The 24421-nt window shown below is 35.4% G+C and overlaps 2 protein-coding genes and 3 pseudogenes across 5 annotated transcripts; 3 read left to right on the forward strand and 2 right to left on the reverse strand.

Annotated features, from left to right (window-relative positions):
- Positions 1–1762: 1762 nt before the first annotated feature.
- LOC110728150 (metal-nicotianamine transporter YSL3-like) lies at positions 1763–6835 on the reverse strand. 4 transcript variants are annotated; one of them, XM_021907809.1, is made up of 10 exons: positions 6678–6835; positions 6351–6440; positions 6202–6260; positions 5672–6029; positions 4824–4996; positions 3784–3881; positions 3565–3699; positions 3291–3480; positions 3037–3151; positions 1763–2825 (listed from the first exon to the last, which is right to left on the reverse strand). In XM_021907809.1, the coding sequence occupies exons 4-10, from the start codon at positions 6024–6026 to the stop codon at positions 1918–1920; spliced, it is 1974 nt and encodes a 657-aa protein (XP_021763501.1). In that variant the 5' UTR covers positions 6027–6029; positions 6202–6260; positions 6351–6440; positions 6678–6835; the 3' UTR covers positions 1763–1917. The 4 variants fall into 4 exon arrangements, with proteins under 4 accessions (XP_021763501.1, XP_021763493.1, XP_021763508.1 ...); XM_021907801.1 differs by lacking the exon at positions 6202–6260 and having other exon boundaries at positions 6678–6834; XM_021907816.1 differs by lacking the exons at positions 6202–6260; positions 6678–6835 and having other exon boundaries at positions 6351–6670.
- Positions 6836–7031: 196 nt separating this feature from the next.
- On the reverse strand, positions 7032–11596 carry LOC110728139 (annotated as a pseudogene).
- Positions 11597–17050: 5454 nt separating this feature from the next.
- LOC110728209 (ATPase family AAA domain-containing protein 1-like) lies at positions 17051–21667 on the forward strand. Its single transcript, XM_021907874.1, has 5 exons — positions 17051–17439; positions 18777–19077; positions 19865–20023; positions 20189–20484; positions 21223–21667. The coding sequence occupies exons 1-5, from the start codon at positions 17242–17244 to the stop codon at positions 21442–21444; spliced, it is 1176 nt and encodes a 391-aa protein (XP_021763566.1). The 5' UTR covers positions 17051–17241; the 3' UTR covers positions 21445–21667.
- Positions 21668–22277: 610 nt separating this feature from the next.
- Positions 22278–22822, forward strand: LOC110726255 (annotated as a pseudogene).
- A 397-nt stretch (positions 22823–23219) lies between these two features.
- Positions 23220–24353, forward strand: LOC110728226 (annotated as a pseudogene).
- The last annotated feature ends 68 nt before the right edge of the window (positions 24354–24421 follow it).

Here is a 24421-nt window from a genome sequence, read left to right on the forward strand (position 1 = left end):
CGAGTATTCGGATGCAAGTTGGATCTCTAATAAAAATCATTTCTCCGCAAGTGGATGGGTTTTCCTTTATGGAGGAGGTGCCATTTCATGGGCTTCTAAGAAGCAAACTTACATTGCGGACTCCACAATGACATCGGAGTTCATTGCTTTGCATTCGGCTGGTAAAGAAGCCGAATGGTTGAAAGATCTCATGTTTGAGATTCTTTTGTTGCCGAAACCGATATCACCAATAGTGATACATTGTGATAACAATGCTACCTTGGCAAGGGCTTATAGCCAAGTTTTTAATGGTAAGTCAAGGCATATTGGAGTACGGCATAGTTATATCCAAGGGCTTATCAAGGATAGTGTGATTACTATTGATTATGTTCGAACAAATCTTAATCTCGCCGATTGTTTTACAAAGGCATTAGCAAGAGATGTTAGTAATAGGATGGCAATCGGTTTAGGATTGGAGCCCTAAATAATTACAAATGAGGGAGTCTTAACTTAACACCCAATAAGACGTTGGGTCTTAAGTTCAATAAGATTAACTTTCTCATTTGCTAATTGGGAACTTGTTTAATCATCCAAGGTAAAGTTCTGGATTTTCTGTGATGTAAAAGAGCTTGTTTAACTTAATAGAATGCCTGATATTGTGCTTTGTCACAGGAGCATGTTTTAACACTCTACCTATATAAGTACGAGGTTTAGCCGCTTCAAGAAGCTATTAGGGGCATAGCTTTGATGTACTTATAAATAGATATGGACACATGGCTTATAGTGTCAAGTTAATATGTATTTAAGTAATTAATCTTGTGTGTGTAATATCTTCAAGTTTCCAATATGTGTTGCTTTGGTTCAAAAGTTTTATGATACCAAATGGATACGGCTTCTTAAATTGTATGTTGCACTAAGTGGAAGTTCAAGTCTTTGTACACTTTCATTTATGCATAGGATTGTTTTGTGATGATGATGTTATTTTGCAATGAGTCAATTTTAATACTCTAAATGGGGGAGGATTGTTGAATTCTTTAGAGTATTGTTAACAAAATTCATGTTGCTTAATTAGTTTGCTTAGGAAATGGTGTTGCAATTAATTAAACAAATAATAGAGCAAGAACAAGTCATACACAACAATGATGAATTTCGCCAGATCAAGCTATGGCAGCCCAATCGAGAGCGAGAGCGAAGGTGAATTTCGTTGTACCTCCGCCAGATCGGGCCACCACCGCTCGATCGGGCACGTATGTGAGGTGGGAAAATACCACAACATCATTCGATCGAGCAACCACCGCCCGACCGGGCCCGTAAGTGCTGTTGTGTTGACGCTGCTATTTCATTCGATCGGGCTTTCACCGCCCGATCGGGCCCGAGTGTTTTCTAGGTTTATTGGTGCTTGTTGTTGACGATTAAGTTGATGGCTTTTTGTTCTATAATTTTTGATGGAAGTTAGAGAATAAAAGAAAGAACATGAACTTCCATTTTCATTCTCTTGTTTGCAAAGTTCTTTAATTTTTCATTATCACAAATCTCAAACACTTATCTACATTGTATTGTAATCATCCTATTTATGATTGCAATTGGCTTTCGTTGTATCTCCTAAGTAAATTTCCGTGATACCCGGTTGTAGTATAGGGTCGAAATTATACTTTTGGGAAAGTGATCCCGCTCACGCCCCGAAGAATTTTCTGTTAATTTCGTTTGCTGTTCTTTTTGACCCTTGTTACTACCATATTCCCCAGCATACTTGTATGAGATTTGAACATAAAACAATAGTCAATTCTATCAAAGCAATGTTGTATCACTTGTATTTATTTTTGCTTCACTTCTATGTAATTGGTGTCGTATTGACTGATTCGCCTTTAGAGTCCTAAATTAAGTATTTCTCTATAAGCTTACCCTACTATCAAACTATTCCTGCACCTTCTTCTACCATCATGAGATGGGAGGCTTATGCTTCGCCAAGGCAAGTATGGATGATGGAAGTATCCACAGCCCATCTCCACATATCAGTCCCGAAGCCACTGCAGGAACCATCAACCCTGCTTTCTGGCTGTTTAACCTATGCAACACAAATACTACCAAGCTCCCAACACACATGTCGATGGCAAAATAAGCTCCTACGAGGAAAGGCACAGCCATTGCCATTGGAAGTGGTACCCACTTCCCGATCTTTTTAGGACAGGTATCCCTCACTAAGTTGGTCATGACAGCAAACCCAAAAAATGCATAGCATAGTTGCAGGCAGTGTTGAGGTAAAGCAGAAAAGCCTTGCACTCCAAGGATAGCCATGTTCCGATAGATAAGGGCATATGGAGCCTTGTACTCTCCATCAGGGTTACCAACATCAAACACACTGTAAAACAGGAAAAACGTGAGTGGGGCCACAACACACCCGATTGCAGTCCCGATAGCCTGGCTAAGAAGCATTGACCTAGGGGATGTGAGGGTAAGGTGGCCAGTCTTGAAATCATGCATCAGATCAGAGGAAATGGAAACAATGGACTTGATTAGACCACAGCCCACAAGCCCCGCAACAACACCAGTATTTTCGCCCGATAGAGCAGCAAGCATGAAAAGTGCAACTTTTCCATAATTATAGGCCATGTTCATATCTGTTAAACCAGCACCATAGGCATTGCAAAAGCTGAGAGAAGGTGCTAGCATGTAGGCAACAACAACATAGTACCACTTCAACTCCGGGAACATTATAGGTATCACGATAATAGAGATTATGGAGAATAATGTGTAGCCAAATAAAGCAAGCCACACAGGAAATCCCTCTCTTATGAAGACCTCGTTTCTTTGAACATCAGCTAGCGCCTGCGTTTCATTATCTGGACCTGGTATAGACAGAGCCAAGGTGCCTTTACTAGTTACTAAAACCACCATCACCACCCAAAACAAATCCAAACCACATGCAATGTCTAGGTTTATTCAAATCATGTAAACTTAGCCAGGGTAAAATGACTCAGCAAAGACCCACTCAAAAATTCTTGTTAGTAGGATCCTTACTATGTTGTCATATATTAGTAGGTTTAGTATCTCACTTACATGAGCTAAGATCTTTCTCCTTCAAGCGATCATGGATACTACGAGTGATGAAGAACAATGTCTTGAAAAAATTGTAAAGCCCATCACCTAAAATTAGGGCAATTGAGATAAAAACCTGCAAAAGTGCATCAGAAAGTACAGGAAAGATCAGAAACCTCATCAATATTGAAGGCAAATATAGCTTTTTTTAGTTTTGTAGGTGTGAATTAATTTCAGAACATTCAGGTGTGCAAATTGCCTAATTCCATACATACTTTGTATCCATTTAGGCTCTTCATGCTGCTTTCTTGCAATGATGAGGGAAACCATGTTCCTTTCATGTCACCAATGAGTGGCCACATCACTCCCCACGATAGAACAGCACCAAGAAGCAATGACAGATTTACTAGGTGAGAACAAATCATTCCAGCTCCAATATAGGTCATACTGAAATCAAAGTAAAACCTGCAAAATTCAATTCAAATAGTTAAGATTATGATGGATATAAGGTGTTACTAAAAGTGACACTAAAAGGGATTAAATACTTGCGAGTTTTCCCACGCTTTGAACCCAAATGTTGGTAACTGAGGAAAGCCAGATTGCTTTCCACCAGAATAGAACCACTGGAAGAAACTCCATAGGAAACTGATGAAGAGATATTTTACAAAGCCATGAACTTCCACCCTGCAAAATATTTATAAATCCACATTGGTCTCTAGGAGATTACTGTCAGAAAGGTGAATCTAGATGTAAAGGAATTTGGTTTACCTGGGTTCGTGTTCTCCTTTATGGGCGTGGAAACCATTGATTAGATTTGCTGTGGCAGTTCCACTTGGATATTGTAGCTTGTAGTCTATTATCATGATCTGGGGATCAAGTTTGAGATTATGATACACTCAACATCTATTTTGAGGCAAGGGTGCATACTGTAATTATCTTATGTAAAATATAAATCAACTTAATATGTTGCTGTGCATCAGAAGAGAAGAAGAAAGTGGTATAAAGTGCTTGTGTATTAAGGGAAAATGTGAATGAAGAAATCCCAAACATCTCAGAAATTATATCCACCATCTTAAGTATCCCACACAAGAAGATAATTTGAACCTTCTCTGTTCAAATTTATACTCCTTTTGATATACTTGTATACACTACGTATATCATTCACCGTTGAATATCATTTATTCATCCAAATGCTAGGAAACCTTTAAAAAATAGTCCCAGATGATCTTCTAAAAATTACCTTCTGACACATTAATTTGCTTAGCACAGAAGTGACTGAGAAATTTAGAAGTCCAAGAAATTAAGTGCGCAGCTACTGAAGTACAGTAGAACTTAAGGTCTTCCTTGCCTTTAAGGTTATACAAACAAGATAACATATTTGCCAAAAAAGAAAGGTTAACAGATATGGTTAGCAAGTTAAGGAGGAATAAGACAGATTAGATGTGGAAAACTCTTATTTATCACATATTGTATGTCATGAATACAAAAAAGAGGGAGAAAAAAACAAAAAAAACACATTATTCTCTTTCATTGCAAATAAAGGGGCAAGAAAACCAATAGACTAAAAAGGTAACCACAAATCATATTCTTAAAAGCAAACCAAAGATAAGGTGGAAAATGAAAGCTAAGCAAAAAGTGTTCTAAAGTGCCACTGTCACTGTGACTTCATCTTAGCTAAACAGAGAATGTTCCGAGGTGACACTGCGAGGGTATATTGTTCTTTATCTCAATAACAAATTTTTAGAAAATTCACTTTATACATAAGTTCTTAGCATACGTAATGAAAAGGGGAAATAAACAAAGCAGACCTTTCTTAGTGGAACCAAAGCCAGCAACCCAACAAAACTGCTAACAAAAAGAAATCCAGTCATCCAACCAACTCCAGGCTCCTTTAAGCTATTGGATGCGTTTCCCTGTGTATCAATCCCAGCTTGCTCATATGTCTTCCTGTTCAGACCCAACAGATACGAACCAAACCCACCTGTAAACATGTAGCATAATACAAATGTTACCAAATAAAATTTATGTGAATAATGTGAGAGTACATACCAAACCAATTAATTATAACATCACATGGCCTCACAACATATACAATCTATTTTCAACATATTAAACCAATCAAGGTTAAGCCTTTGCCCACTACATGAAGTTGTATAATGAATACACCACTGTCCACTAGTACATAGCTTTGCTGAATGAAAGACTGAAACAACTAAACAAAATAAAGTTTTTGCCTACTAGACTCATTTGGTATACACCACCAGTAAGATAGTCTAATCCAATGAAACTAGTGTCATTACACTATCAGGATTCCCGTCATCAGCAGATTCTACAGAGACACATTTGTACACACTACGTTAATTAGACTCGGCTATAAATGTCCTAAACATGTATATGTCCAGGTATAAGACTTGGTCATCTAACGAAATGTTTTGGGGTGAAATAAAGAATCCAAATAGCATAGATATGCAATAATCCCTAAAAACCTTAAGTCTAGACCTGTTTGGCTGCAATCCTACACTCTTGATAAAAAATATAATAAATAAATACCAATGAGTTGTTTCTCCACAAAAAAAATCACACATTTCACATATTGGACATCATGGCAATTACTGTACTTCGCTTAACATAAGTTAGAAAGAGAGGATAACCTGACCTCCAACAGCAATACTATAACAAGCAACTGCACAAGTTTGAACAATGGTATTCTCCTGTCTAGTAAAAGGTGTGGTTACAATCCCAAGTTTCTGAAGCAAACTAGTCCAACTCCGGAGGAAAACGAAAGCAAGAAGAGCAGCCGAGACATTAAGATTAGGAATAAGACCAGTTGTGAGATTAAGCTTCATCACTATCACACTGTAAATCACCCCAATCAATATACTGGCAATAATTCCTCTTACAGTAATCTGTTTTTGCCATGGTGGCACTCTCTTTATTTCATCTTGAACCTTGTTTTGCTCTTCAAATCCTTCTCTTCCAAAAGACTCTTTCACTTCAATATCACTCCCCATATCCTGCAATAATCTATGTGATTATATGCTCAAAAAATTTGCTACTAACCCCAAATCATGAAAGACAGTAGCTTTCTTTAGAAATTAATTTTGATAATAAAATTAACTGAATTCTAACAAATTCATTATGTCAACTTATTTAATCAATTAATGTCTTAGGGTAGTATAACAGTACCCCAAGACCTCGGATCAAATCCCGTCTACATCAATGTCCTTTGTGGCGCTCTCTCCACACTAAAACAAAAAGAATCCAATAAACTTTGGGGAAAAGGAAGGGAAGATGCAATATGAAGAATAATGCCAAACATTTTTGAGAGATCTTACCTCACTTCCCAATAGTGTTAGCTTTTTGCCGCAACAAAGAATTCAGATTCTGTGACGATTGCAAAGATAAACCCTCAATTATTGCTCCGCCTACATCATGATATTCTTCAGCAAAAGTACAAATGCAGGAAAAAGGAGGAAAAATCAAAATTTCCCAAGTGGGTATCTCCATTATTCAATCAGTTCGCAATAAAGCTCTTTTAAAATAAAATGAAATCCCAAAAAAATAAATAAATAAATAAATTTGAAGAAGAAGAAATCTGAAATCAGAATTTAGGATTAAGCAAGAATGGGATGAAATTAGCTGTGGTAAGAAAGAAATCTCACCAAAAACAAATTGAAATTTTTTGGCATATTACAAGCAACTTTTTCTGCTACTGCCATTTGCCTTAGCAGCTGTGCAAAGAGCTTCATATTGATCTTTAAACTTGTGCATCACACGAGTTTCAAAGCTAGTTTATTAAAGTACGAAGGCAATATTAGTTATTAAACCCGCACCCGTTGTAAATAAAAAAAAATGGAAGAGTTGACTTTAACAAGTCATGTTCATCAGATTCATGACTTTGTTCATCTTTTAGTCTTGTAATCTTGTTACTTTGTTAGTAATATAAAGTAGTTATACAATTGTATACATGAAATATATGAGTAGATTAATACAAGTATATTGAGAATATACTCAAGAAAAATGTTTATTTTAAAATAAAGGAATTATAAAAGTACGTTACACTTTAATGCCTGAAAATATAAGTGTAGTCTATCTAATACGTAGTATAAGTGTACAACATAATACCACGGAGCTAAATAGTTACAATAGCATCTGCAAGATACAATGGAAGGGCTAATAAGCAGCTAAACTATGATATTATTACATTACCATTCGCTCCATACATATGAATAAATACACCACCTAGCCCAAACTAAGGTTCAAACAATATTAACACAATACTGTTGTATGTAATATGTATATTTGTTTCTGACTTTAATGTAATTGGTATCATATTTACTAATTCGGCTTTTGTGTTAATACTGTTAATTCTCTTCAGTGCAAAATTTTCCAAAAGTTGCCACCATATTACCTTCAATAACCTCTATAAGCTAGCCTTTTTGTCGATTTTATTAACTATCATCAACAAATTGGAGTCTAAGAAGATTGAAAGGTCATACAGATGGGAGGATTGAGCTTCAACAAGGCAAGTATCGATGATGGAAGAATCCACAACCCATCTCCACATATCAGTCCTGAAGCGACTGCTGGAATCATCAAATTTGCTTTCTGACTGTTTAACCTATGCCACACAAACACCACCAAGCTCCCAACACACATGTCGATGGCAAAATAGGCCCCTACGAGAAAAGGCACAGCCATTGCCATTGGAAGTGGGACCCACTTCCTGATCTTTTTAGGGGAGACATCCCTCACCAAGTTGGCCACAACAGCAAATCCAAAAAATGCATAGCATAGTTGCAGGCAGTGTTGAGGTAAAGCTGAAAAGCCCTGCACTCCGAGGATGGCCATGTTCCGGTAGATGAGGGCATAGGGAGCTTTGTACTCTCCATCAGGGTTACCAACATCAAACGCATTATAGAAGAGGAAGAATGTGAGTGGGGCCACAACACACCCGATTGCAGTCCCAATAGCCTGGCTAAGAAGCATTGATCGAGGAGAAGTGAGGGTAAGGTGACCAGTCTTGAAGTCATGCATCAGATCAGAGGAGATGGAAACAATGGACTTGATAAGACCACAGCCTACGAGCCCTGCCACCACACCAGAATCTTTACCTGCTAAAGCAGAAAGCACGAAAAGCGCTACTTTTCCATAATTGTAGGCCATGTTCATATCTGTTAAACCAGCACCATAGGCATTGCAAAAACTGAGAGAAGGCGCTAATATGTAGGCCGCAACAACGTAGTACCACTTCAACTCAGGGAACATTTTAGGTATGACAATGATAGAGATTACGGAGAAGAATATGTAGCCAACACATGCAAGCCAAATAGGTATTCTCTCTCTCATGAAGAACTCATTTCTTTGAAGATCATCTGTTTCCCGCTTTTGGCCATCTGGACCTGTATACAAACTCAAGCATTAGTTCCTTACTAGTATGTACTAAAACAACTAACACTCAAAATGGATCAAACCACATGCACGGTCTAGGTTGGTTCACATGTAAATTAGACAGAGTTGCTAGGCTCCTTACTTAAAGCACCAAAACTCAATCAATATCTTGTCATGAATTGGTAATTTGAGAGTCTCACTTACTTGAGCTGAGGTTATTTTCCTTCATGCGATAATGAATGCTCCGAACAGTGAAGAATAGTATCTTGAGAAAGTTGTAGAGCCCGTCGCCTAGGATTAAGGCTATAGAAATGAAAACCTGGAAAAGGTTATCAACAAGTGCAGCAAAAATTAGAATTTCCATTTTCAAGACATTAGTAGTATGTGGGACTGATCTGAATCATGAAAATCAGAACCCCAAATTCAGTTCACACCTTGTATCCATTCAGACTCTTCATGCTGCTTTCTGGCAATGACGAAGGGAACCAATTTCCTTTCAGGTCCCCGATAAGTGGCCACATTACCCCCCACGACAGAACAGCACCAAAAAGTAATGACAGATTTACTAGGTGAGAGCAAATCATTCCGGCTCCAATATAGGTCATGCTGAAATCAAAGTAAAACCTGCAAAATTTGATTCGAACAGTTCCAATTATGAAAAATGGATTGGTAGAGTAAAAAAGGGCAAAAAATAGGACAGATTACTCACGAGTTTTCCCATGCTTTTAACCCAAATGTTGGAAACTGAGAAAACCCACACTGGTCTCCACCAGTATAAAACCACTGGAAGAAACCCCATAGGAAACTGATGGAGAAATATTTCACGAAGTCACGGACTTGCTTCCTATAAAAAAAATACAAAGATTAACATTGATCTCTAGCAGCTTATCATGAGAAGTTAAATAAGGTTCATTTTTATTAAAATTAGCTTACTAGGCTATCTTGTCACCTTTGGGGGTGTGGAAACCATTTATAAGAACTGCTGTTGCAGTCCCACTTGGGTAACTTAGCTTGTAGTCTATTATCATGATCTGCAGATCAAAATTACAGAACGTTAATGGGTATGATATACACCATAAAACCTTACAACAATGATTTTGCGGCAAATTATGCAACTTCTCAATATAATTATTATTTCTCAATATAGTTATGATTGTTACGAATCTTATGACTTGAGGAAAAAAGACGGAAGCAAGGAATGCCAGAAGTTCCTTTCTGTACAATACTGTAGGCCTTTAAGGGTTTGCTGACTATAGGCTGTAGTATGAACACAACTCGCACAAGAGAAGGAAAACCAAACTTCTCGAAATTCTTAACTCACCATCTAATTAATAAGTATCCACAGAAAAGGATTAATTTAACAAATAAATCAAAAGAACTTTTTTCATTCATCTGAAATTACTTTACAAAAATTTATTTCTGGAGATCTTTTCAATATTGAGCTTTGTAACATGCATTAACTTGCACAAAATAATGTACACTAAGAGAATAACAAGTCCAAAAGAGAAAACAGTAGACATTAAGGTAGAATCTAAGGTTAAGTGAGGATATTACAGGATAATAGGAGTCAGAGAAAGTATGTTATTTGTCATTCTCTAAAACATTCCTATAAGGAGATGTCTCTTCCTTGACCGTTAAGAATGTAAAGTGATGCAAACGAGATCACATGTTTGCAACGAAAGGGAAACGAATACAATTAGCCAGACGAGGAGAAAAAAAGGAAGGACAATACAAAGAATAAAATTCTTACTCATCGCAATCCACATGTTACGATTATTATTATTCTTCATTCTCTTTCAATAGGAACCAAGGGGCCAAGAACGCCAAAAAAGCTATAAAATGTAACCATATCTAATAGTGCGAATTTAACCCCACAACAATATGCCCAAAACAAAACTAAACATAAGGTGGAGAATCAAAGTTAACAAGAGAATATACAAAGATAAAGTACGCCTACATAATAGCTAAGCTTAGAGAATGTTCTAAGTGACTATGTGATTGCATACCCATTATCTTGATAAAAAGTTCTTTATTGGTGATACACTTTATTTAGAAGCTCTTTTCTTATTTCATGAAATATGGAAAAATAAAGCTAAGGATGATAAATTAATACAGACCTTTCTTAGAGGAACCAAAGCCAGCAGCCCAACAAAACTGCTAACAAAGAGAAATCCAGTCATCCAACCAACTCTAGGCTCCTTGTAGCTATTCGGGTCATTTCCCATCGAATCGACCCCAGCTTGTTCATATGTCCTCTTATTCAGACCCAATAGATATGATCCAAAACCACCTGTAATTTGAAATATGTAAGATAAAATACTGTTGTAATTTATGCAGTAGTAAACCAATATAAAGATCACTTAACAGCAAATTAAACTATATTTCAACAACACTAACAAATTAAACTGAATAAAGTTAAGCCTTGAGCCTTGAGCCTCTGTTAGATAGCCTTATGCAACAGAAGTTACAAAACTAGTGTCTACTACTACCATGTACAAGTATACACTATGTTACTCAGAGAGTCAGAGTCTCAGACTCAGTGACTATTGTTGTATGTTGTACATTGAAAATGCCTAAGTGTCAAACTCGGCCATCTTATTAAAAGATTTGCATGTTTTTTTAATCCAAATATGATGAGATACCAAATATCTACACCCATGTCAAACTATAAGCATTTAAAACATTGCAAGACCTGTTTTGAGGTGTGCTAGGTGAAATGAAAAGTCCAAGTAACATCGATATAACAAAATTGTACAATTCAAACATTGGACATCATAAATTCATGTATAAGTAAACAAAAACTAGTAAGAGTACGTAGTTAGAAAGTTTGGTTATCTAACCTCCAACAGCAATACTGTAGCAAGCAACAGCACAAGTTTGAACAACAGTATTCTCTTGTCTAGTAAAAAGTGTGGTTACAATCCCAAGTTTCTGAAGCAAACTAGTCCAACTCCGAAGTACAACATAAGCAACAAGAGCAGCTGAGACGTTAAGATTAGGAACTAGACCAGTTGTAAGATTAAGCTTCATTACTATAACACTGTAAATAATCCCAATTAATATACTGGCAATTATTCCTCTTATTGTAATTTGTTTTTGCCACGGTGGCACTCTTTATTTCTTCTTGCACCTTGTTTTGCTCTTCAAAATCTTCTCTTTCCATCTCCCTCATTTCACCATTACTTCCCATTCCCTGTAAGCAATTACCATGATTAGTTATTGAACATTTATCGGTGTATATAGAGACACACACGACAATGATGTAGATGGGATTCAATTTCGGGTCTTGGGGTACCACCCGAAGGCTATACCAACTAAGCTAGTTAGTATTCTCCCAAAAAAAAAAAAAAAAAAACTTTATTTGTAATAATCAAATTCTGAGAAGAGAAAAATGCCAAAAATTATTACCTCACTCCAATAGTTTCCAAAAAAAACTTAAACAAATCAGATTATGTGACAATTGCAAAGACAAAATTCCCAGCTATTGCTCCACCAATATCATGAAATTCTTCAGCACATGAACAATTACACTCAAATGGGTATCTCTAATTTGCAATCAATTTGCATAAAAACTCCTTACAATCTAACAAAAATCCCAAATCATCAAATGGGTGTTTTAGAATTTAATAAAAAAAATTTATAAAGGACAAATATTTAATCTGGAATAAACAAGAAAAATAACAGAGAATGGAGATGAAATGAGGAATGATAGAGGATTTATAGACATGGGAAGAAAAGATATTTGACCAGAAAGAAATTTGCAAAATTTCGACACTTTACAGTCATTATTTCTGGTACTGAAAGAGTTAGTAGTACAGAACATTGTACTACACATAAAATGTAATTAAAGTTTAAATACTTCGTATATGAATACAAATGTTGGGCTAATATTGTTAGCCTTCTCGTTGACTTCTCTTTTCATTTTCCTCCTAGTCTCCTACCCTCCACTATATGAACGGAATTTGGAAGATGATTTTGACATTGGAATTTTTTTAATTAGGAGTATTTAGCCTACTTTTCACTCAAAGCAATACGACAACTTTTAAGGGTGTGGCCAAAACTAGGTGAACCTAAATGGCATGTCAATTTCGTCAAGCAATTTATCGATCATACTTCATTGATTATTGAAGAATATTACTCCGTACCCATCATATCGTTGGACCTCCTTCATTATCAAAAGACATATTATTAAACTGAAATGTAACACGAGAGTCTATTATACCAAGTACTTCGTCTTATTTAATATGTAATAGACTTGTATGATTAGACTATTTTGTGATTAAGCTTGATGTGTATTACACCTATTGTAGTTTGTGATAAAATTATAGTGTTTAAAATTTAAATGAAAAAAATAATCATGTCTCTTTAGCAATTAAATCATACTTGAATGCTTTGTCAAAAAAATATAAAAATAAATAAATAAATAAAATTGTTCCGAAGAGTACGCAAATGTTCGTCATGAACTCATGGTGTCAACATATACTTTGTATAATAGATTGAAGTAATTGCACATTTATAACTTGAATCTTGCTTGAACAATTTATGAATTGAAGATTGAATCGGTGTAAATTTCTATCATCTCTGTTAACATTGCAGCTCGGTGAGCTTATCATATTATCGTTGACTTTCTCCCTTCACTCAATACTCACATGTCACAACTCACAAGGAGATGCAAACACATGTATATATGTATAATGCGATCATGTGAGTAATGCCATATGCCTATTTGTTTAAAGTGTGCGTTAATATTAAGTGAAACAACAAATTTGCAGGTCAAATGCTTTAAGAGTGAAAGGAAAAAGGTAAGGGTTCCCTAACCTCAATTTTGAAAGGTATAATTTGAGTTTTTTCACTAAACTGTTTTAAGTTTTTTTAACTAGGTTCAGCGTAATTGTTAGAAATAATCATCAATTACTTTGGATCTGTCTTTTATTTTGTTAGAGATATAATTTAGGGACTAATTATATTCTCGGATGATATTGGGCATTTAATCAATCTTGAAATTAAATAAGGACCTTATTTTGTGTAGGCTTTGAGAGTTGGGATAGAGATAGCGGAATAACTTTGCTTGGTGAATGTTGAAAACACGCTGTACGTTGAGTTTGTAGAGGAAGCAATCCAAGCACAATATTGCTTTATCGCTTCGGTCTTGTACTAGCAACTTGTGACTTGTACTTCCTTGTTAGGTGCATGTTGAGAAGTATGAGAGCAAGTACGTACAGAAGGAAGCTTAGATTAACAAGTCAAATTTGTCAATTGTCATGGTTAGTTGTTCAAGGGACTCCATCATAAAATAGGGAAAAGAATATTAAACCAAATTACACTAGCTAAATAGCTTTATGAAGTTGTCATCCTTCCATCACACATAAGGACGGCAATGGGTTCGAGCCCTAACTCAAACATGGCTAGTCGACTAGACCCTCCCCCTTTAAGGAATTGGATCCAAATATACAAAGTGGAATTTGAGTCTTTGAGTCTGAGTGACCTTGATGGCTTGTTAGGATATGAACATTATTTGGTATCACAAAGATTAATTTAAAAATTAGGCCAAATTAGAAAATAACACCTGCAAAAAGACCCGATTTTGATTATAACACCTTAACATTTCGAAATTTTATTATAACACCTACAAAAATCCCAAAATTTTAGTTTCACCACCCACTAACGGACTTTTGGATGGAAACCGTTAGTGGGACCCACTAGGGACACGTGTCAGTTGTTTATTGGCTTAAAAATAAAAATTAATAAAAATTAAAATTAAAAAAGAAAAAAAAGAAAACCCCTAAACTCTAACCCAGCCACCAGCCCCACCACCGCCGACCGTCACTACACCGCCGACCGTCACTACACCGCCGGAGACCCCCCACTGTCGTTGGATTCCATTCCTTCTCCGGCGAAACCACCGGCCGTCACCCCCACCAACATCAGCCCCCCCGTAAATCCCCTTCCCCCTTCCTTCTCCCCGAAAAATCACCCCAACCCACCACAACCCTCCACGAAAACCACCTAGCCCCTTCGCCTCTTTCAGACCCACAACCAAACCACCGTCAACAACCGCTACAAGCACCAATCGAAATTTCGCAGGTGGTTCTCCGTCAATTTCAGGCGTCAAACCGGAAGTTGTCTTAGCCAAATTCCGGTGGTGTTGCTTCGCAAAAACCGGCTGAAATCGCTGCGAAATTCAGCAGATTCGCAGGTGGTTCTCCGTCAATTCGCAGGTGGTTGTTCGGAAGATTTCGTGGCTCAAGAAACGGGCTGAAACCCTGCAGAATCCGGTGAGTTTCGTCGGTGAATTTCCGGCGATTTCACTGCTCAGGAAACCGTCAATTGCAAGCGTTAATCCGGAATCAATTTCGCTGCTCAACTTCAGGGCTGGGCTGGGCCTGGTATCGCCGGATTATGCGAGGGCAGGTGATGCCGGCGGCTGGGTAGGTGGTGCCGATGGTGGGGCTGGCTGGGTTAGGGGGTTAGGGTTTAATTTTTATTAATTTTTATTTTTAAGCCAATAAACAACTGACACGTGTCCCTAGTGGGTCCCACTAACGGTTTCCATCCAAAAGTCCGTTAGTGGGTGGTGAAACTAAAATTTTGGGATTTTTGTAGGTGTTATAATAAAATTTCGAAATGTTAAGGTGTTATAATCAAAATCGGGTCTTTTTGCAGGTGTTATTTTCTAATTTGGCCTAAAAATTATGTTAACTTGCAAAGTTGCGATTAACCATACATTAAGTTTCTTCCTATCCACTATTGTCACTCTTATTTTATTCCTCGAGTACTTTACAATTAATTTGATTAAAAAAGAATCACAATATTAAAAGCTCTCTATTTTTCTCAAAATGATTGAAATATATTTTATTGAACTGAAATTATTTTTACTGAACTAAAAGTATTTTTACCGAAACAAAAATTATTTTTCATGATTAAAATTTATTTTCACTAATTCTCTAATATTTTTGTAAATAAATTAAATATATTATAAATGGATCTTATATTAAAGAATTTTTTAAAACAAATTTTATGGTGGGAATATTACCGAATTATAAGATATTTATTAAAAGTTATGATTAATTTTGTATATATGAAATATTAGAAGTATATCGATAATAAAACTCTATACAAATTTTTTATCTTTAAAAATCTATCCAAATTTCGCTTACTTAGCATCATATGTGTCACAATAATACCTATGTATTGCCTATGTGGCGTGACACTTGGCGAAAAACTGGAATATCAAGTGTCGCTGTCTCGTGGCCTGGCTGCGAGACTGTCTTTAATTATTAGTGACTAGTTTTGTGCCCGGGCGATGCCCAGAGGGTTGATAAAATTTTAAGATAACATTTTTACTTGAATGTTAAATAAGGTCAAATAATTCGTTCTGATTATGTAGGATATTTAGATAAACGATATCATATGGAGTGTACTTTTTATGCCCGAGCAATGCCCAAGATAAAATTTTAAGATTACATTTTTACTTGAATGTTAAATACGGTCAAATAATTCGTTCTGATAATGTAGGATATTTAAACATACGATATCTTGTGGCTTATATTTATATAATAGTGTACTTTTTGTAGTTTTGTTTGTAAATAAATATTCATGTCATTATTAACTTTAAATTATATTTATTGAACTTAAATTATTTTCACTGAATTGAAAGTATTTTCACCAAACTAAAATTATTTTTTACTAATTAAAACTTATTTTACTGATTCTTTAACGTTTTTATAAATAAGTTAAATAACAATGTATTTTGTATGCGGCTAGCCACGCCTTGTGGCCGGACAAAGTAATACCTATAAAACTGACCGAGTAATCCATATAATACTAACTGAGTAACCTCTAACACTGACTAAGTAACCGCTATAACACTAACCAAGTAACCTCTACAGTATTAACAAAGTAACTCTTGTAATAGTTGGTGACACGGTTTGGCCAGCTACGTATAAAATTTGTGACTAAATATATTATAAATGGAACTTATATTAAAGAAATTTTTAAAACGAATTTGATGATGGAAATAGAACAGAGTTATAGGATATTTATTACAAGTTACGCTTAATTTTGTATATATGAAATATTAGAATTCTATCGATAATAAAACTCTATACAACAATTTTATCTTAAAAAATCTATCCAAAAATCGCATACTTAGTATCATATGTGTCATAATAAGATCTATTTTCGCCTACGTGGTGCGACACTTGGCTAAAAACTAGAATGTCAAGTGTCGCTGTCTCGCGGCCTGGCTGCGAGATCGGCTTTATTTATTAGTGATGATATGATATAAAAATCTCAAATAAACCTCGGATCATAAGAAGTAAGAGGTTGTTGAAAAATTATCTTAGGGGGTTTTTTTTTTTTATAGAAAGTGAGGGATAGCTCAAAATTCCGATTTCAGGAAATCCTGGAATCGAGCTTTGATTCTCCTCATATGCTAATCTGAAAACGAGATGGTTTACAAGAAGACGGTTATCTACTTATCTTGGATACTTAAAAATCTAGCCATCTTATTTTATGGATCCAAGTCATAAACCATTTTATTGGCAGTCCAATTTATATGACCAAACAAGCCCAATACAATCAACTACCATGTCCCAACACGAACACCATTTAGCTTAATCGTCACCAACACTATTTAGTTTCCAGAAGATTTCTCTCTCCTTCTTTTCTTTTCCTCCAAGAACCTCTTAAGCTTCTTCTATTTATCCTTCTTCCTCGAATCATCCCCAAAATCATTCAAACCCCATTTATGATTTCTGGATAATTATCTCCTGCAAATAAATAAAATACAAAAAGGACAACAATTTAATCTGGGTTTTAGAGATTTTGGGGAAAATGGGAAGGAATACAGAAACAAAGTTAATACAAGAACTGGTGTTATATGCAGCAAGTGCAGCTCTTAGTTGTTTGGTATTATTTGTTGGGCTTAGACAATTAGACCCTAATCGTGAAGCGTCTAAGAAAGCCCTTGAACAGAAGAAAGAAATTGCTAAGCGTTTGGGTAGACCTCTTATTCAAACTAATCCTTACGAGGTAATTATTTTTCTTTGATCTTTATTGTAATTTCTCTTAGTTTATATGATTTTATTATAGTTTTGCAATCTGGGTAGTTTTAATTTTGGGTTAATTTTGCTTTTGATTGTGAATTGGGAAATTTGGAGTTAGGGTTTTTGCTGGGAATGATTTTGAATTATGTGTAATATATTGTTTATATGGTTTTTGTTGGGATAATGTACTTTCATGGTTTATATTGATTTATGATGGTTGAGAAATGTTGTGTTTAAATTTCCAATTTGTGTTCTTGTTCATGTCAGTTGGTTAGAACTTTGATTAAATTGTGCTTGATGTTTAGATGGGTTTCTGTTACTTTTTGGCTATTTTGACTTGTGCTCATTTGCTATGTTTGTCTTAAACAATTAGTACTGATTTAAGGTATGATTTTTTTGAATCTTCAGAAAAAGTCAGCATTGGATTTTAAGGGACTAGGCTTTGAGAATTTCATTAGGTATCTTGAGCATCGCAGTTAATATCTTGCCTTACTTGGGGTAATGGAAATCCCAATTGTCATTAAATGCATGTAGATTCGGAACTTTGACCTAGTACAATGCCTTTATACTGCGAGATAAACTCTTACTTAGAGTATGAAACCGTCATTCATTGGTTTTTTTTGAAAAGGATTCTTAGATTTAGTGTTCCCTAATTGGGGGGGAGTTATAGATTTCCCTTGAAAAAGTAGGGTGGTATTTTTTTTGGGTCATTTGCTAGTATAGGCTCATAGGCTATGTTAATCAGGTGCAAGTACATATTTAAGTTTTTCTGCCATGTTAAGGTTATAAGCTTCTTATACGGGGACACTATTCTAAAATTGGACATGGGTGCGGGGACACTATCTTAAATTTGCACACGGGTGCGGATATAAAACATAAATAGAACGTAATCTTGTTTCTAGAAGACTTTCTGCATAAATTGAAATTGTTGTTGTAGAAATGCTAATTTGAAGCGTATTTGTGACTTGTGGGCATGTATACCACGTATTCCTCTTTTCCTTCATTCAATTCTTACATTTCCATAAGTGTATCAATGAGCATTAAATTATCGGGCAAGGACACATGGTTGTTGGAGTATTGAGTTTTTGACGCAACTACGAAAGATTATATGAAGTGTTGAAGTAACATATAGCATTATATCAGAAATTAGAGAGTACTTAATGTCTCATAATGTAGGCATATTTTGGATTGTAGATTTCTGGGGTTTGTCTTTTGCGTGATTGTCTCTCATCAAATTCATGTTAATAGAAGTTTTTTTTTCCCCACCTATCCATGCAATTTCAGACTGTTTATTTTGTAAATTTGTGTTCGATTCTGCTGCAGGATGTTATCGCATGTGATGTTATAAATCCTGACCACATAGAAGTCAAGTTTGACTTAATTGGGGGCTTAGATAGCATCAAGCAAGCACTTTATGAGCTTGTCATTCTTCCATTACGGAGGCCTGAGCTGTTTACGTATGGGAAATTGCTTGGACCCCAAAAAGGTGTTTTACTTTATGGTCCTCCAGGAACTGGAAAAACTATGCTAGCAAAAGCTATTGCTAAAGAGTCTGGAGCAGTTTTCATAAATGTGAGGATTTCTAATTTGATGAGCAAATGGTTTGGTGACGCACAAAAACTTGGTAAGTTCAAAGCTTGAATATGCGTGCAGTTCATGGACTTGATGGTGTTTGTATCCTTGTGGTGGTCAAGAAAACAACTTTACTTGGGTTTATCTATTAGCCTTTTAGATGACTTGATGGTGCTTGCATTCTTTTTTTGGTGGGAGGGAGGGGGGCAATAGACTTGTTTGCATTGTATGAAGGCATGGAAAATGTTAATGCTATGTTCTCTGTAGATATCATGAACTTATCATGCTTTTGGTACTTTTAGAAAACATGAGATTTGGATTTAAGTAATCACCCAAAAAAATAAATAAATAAATAAAATAAGAGAGAGAGGGGGAAAGAGAGAGAGAGAGAAACTTTGAATGTGTTCATTGATTTTGGTGAATTATGACAATCTTACTATACCATGTGCTTCATAGAAGAATTAAGTCCGTATCATGCTTTTTGTAGTTTTAGAAAACATGAGATTTGGATTTAAGTAATACCCAAAAAAAAAAAAAAAAAAAAAAAAAAAAAAAAAAAAAAAAAAGAGAGAGAGAGAGAGAGAGAGGAAGAGAAAGAGAGAGAAACTTTGAATGTGTTCATTAATTTTGGTGAATTATGACAATCTTACTATACCATGTGCTTCACATAAGAATTAAGTCCGTGATATTTTAGATAAGAGTAATGTAGAGGGAAAGACTAGATTTTGTCTGCTACAGTAAGTGCTTTGGCAGGCTATTTTATTGACTTTTCTAATAGTTGCATAATATCTTTTTTTTTATTTATTTATTTATTTTTTTTTTTTTTTTTTTTTTTGCAGTTGCTGCTGTGTTTAGCCTGGCATACAAACTACAGCCTGCAATCATATTCATCGATGAGGTTGATAGCTTCTTGGGACAGCGTAGAAACTCCGATCATGAAGCATTGACAAACATGAAAACAGAGTTTATGGCTTTGTGGGATGGCTTCACAACTGATCGTAAGTTTATTGCATCTGATTCTGTTATGATTAATTTTTATACATTAAATTATGTTTTATTGTTTTTGCTTCTTTACTGAGGACCTTAATTCTTCAGTTCGTTAGATATTGAATTCACCCTAAGCTGTCCACTTAGCTTATGATAAGTTTGTCTTGTTTGTATAGAGAATGCCAGAGTGATGGTTCTTGCTGCTACAAATCGTCCATCTGAACTTGATGAGGCTATTCTTCGTCGATTTTCTCAGGCCTTTGAGATTGGAATGCCTGTTCGCAAGGAGAGGGCAGAGATATTGAGAGTAATCCTGAAGGATGAGAGGGTAGAGGAAAACATTGACTTTGATTATCTAGCCAGCTTATGTGACGGAAGTACTGGTTCTGATCTGTTTGAGCTTTGTAAAAAGGCTGCATATCTTCCAATCAGGGAGCTTTTAGATGATGAGAAGAGTGGGAAACCACATCATGTAAGCAGCCTTTTATGTCGCCCTTTATTGTCGTATCGTTCCTTTCCTTTCTATACTGGACAGGTTTAATTAAATTATCAGTCTAGGAGATATGAAAACATATGATATGAATGATGTTTATAATTGGAGCTTTTTAACCACAGTGGGGTAGGGCATGGCTTTTGAGTTTTTGACAGAATAAACAAAGTATATTTGTCTCTGTCACTAAATATCATATTATAGGTCATGAAAATAATATGAGATAGATTAAGAGTTCCCCTATATCACTCTTAATGATGTTTTAATTTAGGATTACTGCAAATAAGGACTACATTGATATGGTGGAGATATGAGGCTCTTAACTGAATAACAGGTATATGGAGAGTTAGGTTATGTGTAATATAATTCCGAAAAAGTAGCCACTAATCAAATGTGGCCTATTATCTAGGGACAGAGTAGGTCTCATAATGTATATTTAGTTTCATATCCTCCCTCGGACTAGTTGGTTGGTTCTTGGTTGTTGATTTATAATGCTGGCAAAAAATATTGGAAGTGTAAAATATCCCGCAATTGCTCAAGGAAATGATTTTCCTTCATGTTTGAATGAATTTGCTTTTCACCCTTGATTCGGTCATCAAGATTTGATACTCGTAATTTATGATGAGAGGAAGTAGTTGCAGAAAATGGCATTTACTTGATTGTTTACTTGCTGCTAGGAAGTTTTGTGTGTTGGTTGACCGGTGTTCTATACTTTTTCAGGCTCCAAGGCTGCTGACACAAGCTGATTTAGAGAAAGTCCTTACTACGTCAAAAAAGACCAATGTGGCTGCACATGAATACTCGAGGCTAATGTCGCAATCGTCTTCCTGGTCAACACAAGAGGATGGAGAGGGAGTACCAGTCCAAAACATGATCAATGAGCTCTCAAAGCTTGTTCTTGCCCAAATGTTGAATCTGCGGACTGATAATCAAGAGAGCTAAGCTGCAATAGTTACTGTCTTACTGAAGCTTAGTAGCTAATTTGAAATTAGTAGTCAGGTGGTTGGTTAGATTCTCCACTGATCCAAAGTTTTGTCGAATATCTCAGTCCTATATCACTATACTACACCATATGGGATGCGATTATATGTATAATTTCTTATTTAACTTGCTTCTTTGGCTGCCTCATATTCATTTATTGCTGATTCAGGATTTACTTTTGTCACATTCCCAAAGATGCCTTCTGTCACTTTCTTCCTCAAAGATAACTTCTAATCTTCTATCACTTTCTCAAAGATAGGCTAGCAATATGCTACATATTGTGAGATTTAGGGTGAAATTTAAAATTTCAAAGGTTTATATTGTATGTAGTGTTTTTTCTTTTCTTTCTTTTTTTTTTTTTTTAAGTGTTTTTTTTCCTTTCTTTCTTGTAATCACTAATCAGGTAACATAATGCTCATCCAGTAAGCTGTACTCGTAATAAACAACAGTTGTACTTGTGAATTTATGTGTGATTCAGCATGGAAATCACATGTACGGAGTACTATGTAATTTATATGTAAATGTTCATAGTAAATTGACTTATTCTTTACCACCCATTACCATTTTGGATCCCGACATAGGGTTGAGACGAAAATTTGAGTTCAAAAACACGTGCTTAAATAAGCTTTGTTTGACAACAGCCATGCAAATGTTATTTATATGTTTTCCCTGAGATCTCCCATATGGCATGTATGTATCTATGTAAGCTCCAAGTGTTGAGCTATGCATATCAACCTTGGCCATACCCTTGTATAACATTAACCTGCTATCATCTGATCTTTCTAACTCATCTCATGAACTCGAATTCGCAATTAGTTAAATCTCACCAAGGAGGATGTCATTGTGGACGAATAAGATACATATTCAAATCACCTCAAAGTGTGACTGCTTGGAAATGCAATTGTTCAATGTGCTCAAAGAGGGGTAATATCTCTTTCAGTGTTCCTTCTCACGACTTTAAACTAATTTCAGGTGAATCAAACATTACTACCTACACTTTTGGTACTTGCACTGCTAAGCATACATTTTGTAACATCTGTGGCATCACCTCCTTCAACATCTCTAGGTCGAACCCTGATGCTGTTTCGGTTAACTTTGCTTGTGTTGATCCAGGGACTCTCAAACATGTTGAAATTAAGAGTTTCGATGGCTGTAATTGGGAGCATTCTCATCACTTGCAAACTGGGAATAGCTCCAATTAGTCACTGTTTTTTCTCTTCTATGTTTGTTTTTTTTTTTTTAATGAGAAAATAAAATCAATCAAATGGATGTCTAACATAATGACATAATTCGAACAGTGTAGTTTAATTGTGTAATCTTTCCTCATAAATGACTGTTTCCTCTGGAAACAAAAAAAAAAAAAAAAAAAAAAAAAAATACAAGTATTAGACAATGAAATCTTTCATCATTCTTGTTGGCTTGTGCTTGTTTAATTGTTATTGGTTTGTAGTTTGCAAATGTCTCCATATACTTTGATATTATCTTTGATAGGTTTAGTCAAATTAGGTGTCTTACTTATCAAGGGTGTAAACATTGTATTATGCTTCCTCTATTTTTTTTAATCAATACAATTTTACTGTTGATGTCATTTATGATGTCACATTAATCGTCTTTTGTAATTTCTATGTATGGAACGAAAAGTTTAATTGTACGAATTTTGATTAAATTCGTCTTAACTTTTTATAATTACAATGTAAAATTGATGTTATACTTTAGCAAACTTGAAAGTAAAAAATTGCCCACAAAGAAATATTAGCGAAAGCATTATCCTAATCCCTCTCATTTACAAAACAAACATGTCAACTTATTGATAATTAAAGAAATTAACGGTTAAATTTATCTCTATTTGTTTCACTCCATTATTAAATTTCTTCCCACCTTTTTGACAAAGCCTACCTTATGTAAGCTCGTGCAACAACCCACTAATAAGACACCCTAAATCATTAGACCATCCAATATAAATACATCGACCAAATTTTTTTCCCAAATTCATTGATCATTCATTGATTTCCCTTTCTTTCTTTCTCCTCTGCTCAAATGAACTCAAACCCAGAACCAACCTTAGTAACCCACAATGGAGGATGCCATTGCAAGAGAGTAAGATGGAAAGTAGAAGCACCCACCTCTTTAATCGCTTGGAAATGCAATTGTTCAACCTGTTCAATGAGGGGTAACACCCATTTCGTTGTCCCAATTAACCATTTCAAATTAATTTCTGGAGAATCAAACATTACTACCTATACTTTTGGGACCCACATTGCTAAGCATACTTTCTGTAATGTTTGTGGAATCACCTCTTTCTACACTCCTCGATCGAACCCAGATGGTATTGGGGTTACTCTAGCTTGCCTAGATCCTGGGACTTTAACCCATGTTGAAATTCGGAGCTTTGATGGTGTTAATTGGGAAGATTCTTACTCTCAATCTGGGATTTCTGCTTGTTCCAAGCTCAAATCTTGAGGTTTCTTTCAATTTTTCAGTTGGAATTATAATAAAAAAGTATCTTGGGGATTTGTTATTGGATTGTGTTTTTGAGAAATTTTGGGTTATAATTGAATTGGGTTTTTGTTAATCTTTATTTGGGGCTTGAATTTTCAGGAAATGTTATCAACAGGAGCAAATAAATGGAGTTGGAGATGTATACAGTTGAACCTCTTATTGCGCACATGTGAGTTGTTTTACATAGGAGAAAATAAGTGCTATTGTGATACCCGTATTATCTATTGTACTCCATATCTTATAAGCTAGAGGAGTTATACATAAGGGTAGTGCTTATTTTATTGCCATGATTTGGGTGAAATTATCCTTGTAACTCGAAAAGCAGTTAGTCAATTTATTATATTTTTCAAAATTTGAATAGCAATTTATTATGTTTTTTTTTACCAACTGTTGATTGCAGATATTGCTGTTTGAAATCCATTAACAAATGTGCCTTAAG

Source organism: Chenopodium quinoa, unplaced genomic scaffold (assembly GCF_001683475.1).
Source record: "Chenopodium quinoa cultivar QQ74 unplaced genomic scaffold, ASM168347v1, whole genome shotgun sequence".
NCBI lineage: Eukaryota > Viridiplantae > Streptophyta > Magnoliopsida > Caryophyllales > Amaranthaceae > Chenopodium > Chenopodium quinoa.